At 54.1% G+C, this 7,184-nt stretch overlaps 2 protein-coding genes across 3 annotated transcripts in view; one reads left to right on the top strand and one right to left on the bottom strand.

The window, feature by feature from the left end:
* Window positions 1-1,131: 1,131 nt before the first annotated feature.
* Window positions 1,132-3,864, bottom strand: HPS6 (HPS6 biogenesis of lysosomal organelles complex 2 subunit 3). Its single transcript, XM_053583038.1, has one exon. It carries the CDS (start codon window positions 3,687-3,689, stop codon window positions 1,359-1,361), a length of 2,331 nt encoding a protein of 776 aa, XP_053439013.1. The 5' UTR covers window positions 3,690-3,864; the 3' UTR covers window positions 1,132-1,358.
* Window positions 3,865-6,286: 2,422 nt separating this feature from the next.
* Window positions 6,287-7,184, top strand: part of ARMH3 (armadillo like helical domain containing 3) — a 242,132-nt gene continuing 241,234 nt past the window's right edge. Inside the window, exon 1 of one of the 2 annotated variants that reach the window (XM_053583043.1) lies at window positions 6,287-7,152. The gene's annotated coding sequence lies outside the window, so the exon portion shown is untranslated. The remainder of the gene's footprint in view (window positions 7,153-7,184) is intronic. The other variant, XM_053583044.1, reaches the window with a different exon arrangement.

Here is a 7,184-nt window from a genome sequence, read left to right as displayed (position 1 = left end):
ACTCCAGCAGAGTGCCACATAAAATGCTCATAAATGTTAATTTTTTTTTTTTTTTTTTTGAGATAGTGTCTCACTATGTTGCCCTTGATAAAGTACTGTGGTGCCACAGATCACAGCAACCTCAAACTCCCAGGACTAAGCGATTCTTTTGCCTCAGCCTCCCAAGTAGCTGAGACCACAGGTGCCCGCCACAACATCTATTTTTTGTTGTTGTTGTAATTGTCATTGTTGTTTAGCAGGCCTGGGCTGGGTTTGAACCCGCCAGCCATGGTGTTATGTGGCAGGCACGCTAGCTGCTGAGCTACAGGTGTTGAGTCAATGTTAATTATTTTTCATGATTGGAAGTGGGTGCTTTAGGCAAAAGATCCAATGTAAGTCAGGGAGAGTGGTTGTAATCCTAGCACTTTGGAAGGCCAAGATAGGCAGATAGTTTGAGCCCAAAAGTTTGAGACCAGCCTGGACGACAGTGAGACCCTGTGTCTACAAACAAAAAAATCAGCTGGGTGTGGTGGTGCTTCTCAGGAGGATGAGGCAGGATTGTTTGAGCCCAGGAGGGGGAGGTTGCAATGAGCTATGATGATGCCACTCATTGTACTCTAGCCTGGGCAACAGAGTGACACCCTGTCTCAAAAAAAAAAAAAAAAATCCAGATCCAAGTATTCCCTTTATAACCCACAACCACTGTGACCCTCAGCTGTTTAAAAACACATATCTTGGGTGGTGCCCGTGGCTCAGTGAGTAGGGCACTGGCCCCATGTGCCGAGGGTGGCAGGTTTGAACCTGGCCCTGGCCAAGCAGCAACAAAAAATAGACGGGCGTTGTGGTGGGTGCCTGTAGTCCCAGCTACTCGGGAGGCTGAGGCGAGAGAATCGACTAAGCCCAGGAGTTGGAGGTTGCTGTGAGCTGTAACGCCACAGCACTCTACCGAGGGTGTTAAAGTAAGACTTTGTCTCTCAAAAAAAAAAAAAAAAATAGCCGGGCATTGTGGCGGGCACCTGTAGTCCCAGCTACTTGGGAGGCTGAGGCAAGAGTTTGAGGTTGCTGTGAGCTGTGATGCCATGGCACTCTCCCAAGGGCAACAAAGAGACTCTCAAATAAAATGAAATAAAAAAATAAAAACACCCATCTTTATATATATTAAATTGTATATACATTTAATCACACTATATAGATCTTAAAGACTGCTTCAGAAGACAAGAAATTGCATACACAGTTCCCACTGTGGCCCCCTCCAACTCCTAGGCACCCTTCCCTGATCACTGTGTCCTAGAAATGATTTCTTGTGTCAGTCACACAGAGGCCTTATGTAGATGGTGCCCAGGCCTCCAGACCTCAGTGGTCTAATACCTGGAGGATAGTCATACAATGTCCCGAGGTGGAGCAGGGGGTGGAGTGCCTGGGTCCCATAGGATGTCCTCATATAGACTTAGAACTGGGCCTGAAGGCCGTCCTTGAGCTCCAGTCTGCTCCAGCAGGGCTCTGAGCAAGCCCACGGTGAGAGGGGCCTCTGACCCAGGCTCAGCGAATGGAGTGGGGGGCCCCACTTCATCTGGAAGGTATGTTCGCAGTAACAGCAGGATCTCAGCTGGAGCCAGTTCTGGAGGACACAGGCGGCAAAGGAGGGGGAGGTGAGCATCAAGCCGGCGGTGTTGTGCAAACTCAGCCAGAAGCAGTTTGAAAATCTCACTCCGAAGCAGTGGGCTAGAGGGGCCGAGGGCCAGGCCAGCATCTAAAGCCCGCTCCCACTGTTCCTTTTGCACCAGCTGCCCCACAGCTTGAAGCACAGCTTTGGGTCGCCCACTGCCCAAAAGCAGCTCTAGTTCCAGTGCCTCAGGCCTGGCCCCCTCTTCACCTAGCACTGCCAGGGCTCGGCGATACAGGGGCAGCCCTGGGCTCCCTGTCCCCCAGCCCAGCCCACCCTGCTGCTGTGCCAGCTCCACAAAGGGTGGCAGCCATCGAGGCTCCAATCGACAAAGGCACTGGCACAAGAGTTCAAAGGGGGGCAGTATCCCATTAGGAGGTTCCTTTCCGGCTGTTGTACCCCCTAGCACCTTCTTCCACACCTCTGGTGGAGCTTGGGACCTCAGCTTGCCATTCCTATCTGGCTGGAGCTGCAGGGTCCTGAGGGTGGCACCCCAGGCTGCTGTTGGAAGGGCTTGGAAAACAGTGTTGAGTTGGGCCAGTTGATCTCCCACCAACTCGGTTGTCAGCAGGCGAGCCACCTCCTGCTCTGCTAGCTCAGTCCAGCCAGCCTCTTCATCATCCCCAGCCACCAGCTGAGCCTTGAGCTGCTCTAAGCCTCGGTAATCCCGAAGCTCAGACCTCAGTGTGGTCAACAGTGTAGATGGGGGCAGGTGGCCCTGGAGGATAGATGCTAGAGCTTGAGGTGCCCGGAATGTGCTGCTGTGTCTCAGTTCCTCTGGGGTGAGCTGGGCACCCCGCAAGCTCCGCCGCTGGTAGTATCCACAGGCCTCCTCAAACACCAGGTCTCTGGCTGAAGGCAGCTCAACACCCTGTGAGGCTTCCCAGCCCACACAAAACAGACCCAAGGCTGAAAGCAAACGAAGACCCCCTCGAGTCTCCAGCTTTTCCTCATCCTCCATGCCAGGGGCTGGGGGTTCCAGCAAATGTACTCTGTCTGTACTTAGTACCTTCCTCTCCAGCAGCTGTCCACTACCCATGTCCAGAAGTTCCAAGGTAGAGCCCAGCACACATGCCAAAGTACCATGAAAAGTTCCTAGGGCTGCTGGTCCTTGAAGGCCTACAGGTGCCTCCTGCAGGGTGCCGACAGCCCGGGTACCACCATGGGACTGCACTAGGTGCACAGTACCCTTGAAGTCAAGCAAGAGCAGGCCCTGGGGAGTTGGGGTCCAGGTATGTACAGCTAATGGCTTCCTGGGGGACAACAACCCAGGAAGGCTTCTGAGCAGGGTCCGGAAGTCCCATGTGTCCCCTCGTTCTGGATTCAGGCTTTTACTGTGAGAAAGGCCAAGACATGGGGCAGCCACCATCACTTTGCCTCTGGCTGGGCTCCAGCTGAGCAGAATGTGGGCCACACCCGGCCAGGTGGTGGCAGTGGGCACCAGGAAGAGGTCCTTGCGGGAGGCCAGCAACCCGAAAGCGGGGCAGTGATGCAGCAGGACGTGTGTGCGGCTCAAATTGGTGCTGGCCTCCCCACTGGGCTCCAGGGTCCGGACGCACACGCAGTGGCTGAAAGCGGCTGCAGGCTGCCCAGGCCGGCTCTCAGCACCGACCTGACGCTCCTCGCACCACACCAGGCGGCCTCGGGGCGCCGCCACGGCCACCACACGGGCTCCACCTACGGGACACAGCTCGGTGCTCTGCAGCAGCTGCCAGCTAGGCCCTACCCCCGCGCCCCACACCTCTGCTAGGCCACTCTCCCACACTAGGACCAGCGCCGGTCGCGCCGGCCATGGCAGGAAGAAGCCGTCTAGCGGTGAGGGCTGGCCGGACGGCCAGGCACGCTCCAGCTCCGCGCCGTGTCCACGCACTGCGACCAGTAGTTGCGGGGCCGGCGACCCCGGGGGTCGCAGCAGCAGCAGGTGACGGCCATCCGCGCTGCAGCGGATTCGGACAGCTGGGTCCCGGGCCAGCAACTCCCGGAGCCTGGCCGCGCCGCTGAAGTTGCTCAGGTCCGAGAGTAGGCGCAGCGTCCCCGCACGCTTCATGGTGCCGCTCGCGGTGGAGCACTCCCAGGCCAGGGCCCGACTCTAGTATGCGGGTAGTCGAGAGCCGGGTTGTGAGTTCCGTCTCCGGTGGATGAGGTAGATAGAGGCCGGGCGGGAGTGCGGCTCCGCCCCGCCCAGCAAGGCTAGCGTAGGGATAGCCCCAGCTTCCGCTGGGCGGCGCGACACGCCCACCCAGGGAGGAGCCACCCCAGCACCTGAGAGTCTCAGCGCCTGGAACCTCGCCAGTCTTAGGGATGTTCTGTAAACGTAGAAGTAGGCCCGCTGTCCCAGGCTCCAGGAAGCCGCGGGGTGGCCCCCAATTGCGAGCGTCCCTCTTCCAAGGCTTTCACCCCAATTTACGCATTCTTTTTGTTTTTTGAGACAGAGTCTCACTCTTGCTAGAGTGCTGTGGTGCGTCATCACAGCTCACAGCAGCATCAACGTCTTGGGCTCAAGCGATCCTCTGACGTCAGCCTCTGGGGTAGTTGGGACTATAGGCGCCCGCCACCGCACCAGGCTAGTTTTTCTTTTTTCTTTCTTCCTTTCCTTTTCCCTTTTCCTCTTTTTTTTTTCACAGAGCCTCAAGCTGTCGCCCTGGGTAGAGGGCCTTGGCATCACAGCTCACAGCAACCTCCAACTCCTGGGCTCAAGCGATTCTCCTGCCTCCGCCTCCCAAGTAGCTGGGACTACAGGCGCCCGCCACAACGCCCGGCAATTTTTATTGTTGCAGCTGTCATTGTTGTTTGGTGGGCCCAGGCTGGATTTGAACCCGCCAGCTCAGGTGTATGTGGCTGGCGCCTTAGCCACTTGAGCCACAGGCGCCGAGCTGAAACATAGTTTTCTTTTTGTGTGTGTGTGTGTTTTTTTTTTTTTTTTGGCCGGGGCTGGGTTTGAACACGCCACCTCTGGCATATGGGACCAGCGCCCTACTCCTTGAGCCACGGGCGCCGCCCCGAAACATAGTTTTCTTAAAAATAAATCAGGTATGAGCCGGGTGCAGTGGCTCACACCTGTAATCCCAGCACTTGGGTGGCTGAGGCAGGTGGATTGCTTGAGCTCACAGGTTTGAGATCAGCCTGAGCCAGAACGGGACCCCCGTCTATAAAAAAAAAAAAAAAAATAGCTGGGCCTTGTGGCAGGCGCCTGTAGTCCCAGCTGCTTGGGAGGCTGAGGCAAGAGGATCACTTGAACCCAAGAGTTTGAGGTTGCTGTGAGCTAAGATGCCACAGCACTCTACCAAGGGTGACCAAGTGAGACTCCGTGTCAAAAAAAAAAAAAAAATCAGGTATGAAGGAGGATTTTTTTTTGCAGTTTTTGGCCGGGGCTGGGTTTGAACCTTCCACCTCTGGTATATGGGGCGGATACCCTACTCCTTAGAGCCACAGGCGTCACCCTGAAGGAGGATTATTTTGGCTGGATGGGAAGCTCCTTTCATGATATCTTCCTCTTGCCCCTTCCTACTTTTATATTCTATTAGGGTCCAGATTAAAAAAAATTAATTCACTAATGATGTCTTATACACTACTGTGTAAATAGAGAAGAAAAGTTAAAGTTAAAATCTACCAAGAAAGAACCTGAGCTTCTGGGTTAAAAGCTCTTTCCTGATAGATGTGGATTCAAACTCTTCACCTCTTACTAATTCTAGAACTTCAGGCAAACTATTTAATCACTCTGAACTCTTTCTTCTTATCTGTAAAGTCCTTGTTCATAAAGTTGTAAGGATTGAAACACACACATACACATATACACAGTAAGTGCTTGGCACATCTTTTCAAATTTTTCATTTGCATTAAAAAAACCCCAGAGTTGGCTCGGCGCCTGTGGCTCAAGCGGCTAAGGTGCCAGCCACATACACCTGAGCACCTGAGCTGGTGTGTTTGAATCCAGCCCGGACCTGCCAAACAATAATGATGGCTGCAACCAAAAAATAGCCGGGGGTTGTGGTGGGCACCTGTAAGTCCCAGCTACTTGGGAGGCAGAGGCAGGAGAATCGCTTGAGCTCAGGAGTTGGAGGTTGCTGTGAGCTGTGATGCCACAGCACTCTACCCAAGGTGACAGCTTGAGGCTCTGTCTAAAACAAAAAACAAAAAACAAACACCCCGCCCCCCCAGAGTTTAGCCCTGTAATCCTAGCAATCTGGGAGGCTAAGGTAGGAGGAGTGTTTGAGCTCAGGAGGTCGAGACCAACCTGAACAACAGCGAGTCCCCATCTCTACCAAAAGTAGAAAATTAGCCCAGGCATGGGGCGCGCGTCTGTAGTCCCTGTTACTTGGGAGGTTGAGGCAGGAGGATCATTTGAGCTCAGAAGTTTGAGGTTGCAGTGAGGTATGTGATGCCACTACACTCTTTTTTTTTTTTGTAGAGACAGAGTCTCACTTTATGGCCCTCTGTATAGTGCCATGGCCTCACACAGCTCACAGCAACCTCCAACTCCTGGGCTTAAGCGATTCTCTTGCCTCAGCCTCCCGAGTAGCTGGGACTACAGGCGCCCACCACAACGCCCGGCTATTTTTTGTTTGCAGTTCGGCCGGGGCCAGGTTTGAACCCGCCACCCTCACCCGACTGAGCCACAGGCGACGCCCGCCACTACACTCTTAGTAGCAATAAAGCGAGATTCTGTCTCCAAAAATGCTAAAACTGAAACAAACTAACAAAAAATCCCGGAAAAAACAGAGACTCAGGTTATCTGCAAGTTAACATAGTTTTACATGGTGCTTTGCACATAGTAAGCACACATATAACTGTTGAATGAATGAATTTGTTTCCAATCTTTCTTCTTCTTCTTTTTTTAAGAGACAGAGTTTCACTTTATCACCCTCGGTAGAGAGCTGTGGTGGCACAGCTCACAGCAACCTCCAACTCCTGGGCTTAGGCAATTCTCTTGCCTCCGCCTCCCGAGTAGCTTGGACTACAGGCACCCCGCCAGAACGCCCGCCTATTGTTTTTTGTTGCAGTTTGGCCGGGGCCGGGTTCGAACCCTCCACCCTCGGTATTTGGGCCCGGCGCCCTACCCACTGAGCCACAGGCGCCGCCCAGTTTCCAACCTTTCACTTACAAAGTTGCAATAAACATCTTCCCAAACTTTGCCAGTATTTCCAGAGGATGCATTTATTCTTAGGAGGATTGCTGAGTTCAAAGAGTCAGCCATATTTCAAAATCCTGCTTTGGATATGCTTCCTTGCAGGCTCCGGATAGAGGTTGCCTTCAATAATTTCTTTCTCGCGATGTCTTTCGGGAGGTGTAGTCTTTGCGATGCTTGCTGGGAATCGTGGTCTGAGTCAGTCTCAGGAAGCGGGTGAGGACGAACTTATTACGAGACCGGCTTTAGGACCCCGCGGGGGACTGTGGACCAGGGAAAGGGTCGGGTTGGTTGGGAGAGCGCCCGTGAGCCCGGAGCTGCGGTGGCGTCGTGAGCGAGCGAGCCCAGGAGCGGCGCGGGCGGTGGAGGAGGAGCCCAGGGCTCGGTAAGCAGCGCTAGCTCCGTCCGGTCCTCGAA

The sequence above is a fragment of the Nycticebus coucang genome, chromosome 3 (assembly GCF_027406575.1).
Source record: "Nycticebus coucang isolate mNycCou1 chromosome 3, mNycCou1.pri, whole genome shotgun sequence".
In the NCBI taxonomy this organism is placed as follows: domain Eukaryota; kingdom Metazoa; phylum Chordata; class Mammalia; order Primates; family Lorisidae; genus Nycticebus; species Nycticebus coucang.
This window is presented reverse-complemented; position numbering and strand designations above follow the sequence as displayed.

What these genes read in the sequence shown, in the direction of transcription:
- HPS6 (XM_053583038.1), bottom strand. Translation starts at nt 3,689, where the DNA reads ATGAAGCGTGCGGGGACGCTGCGCCTACTCTCGGACCTGAGCAACTTC.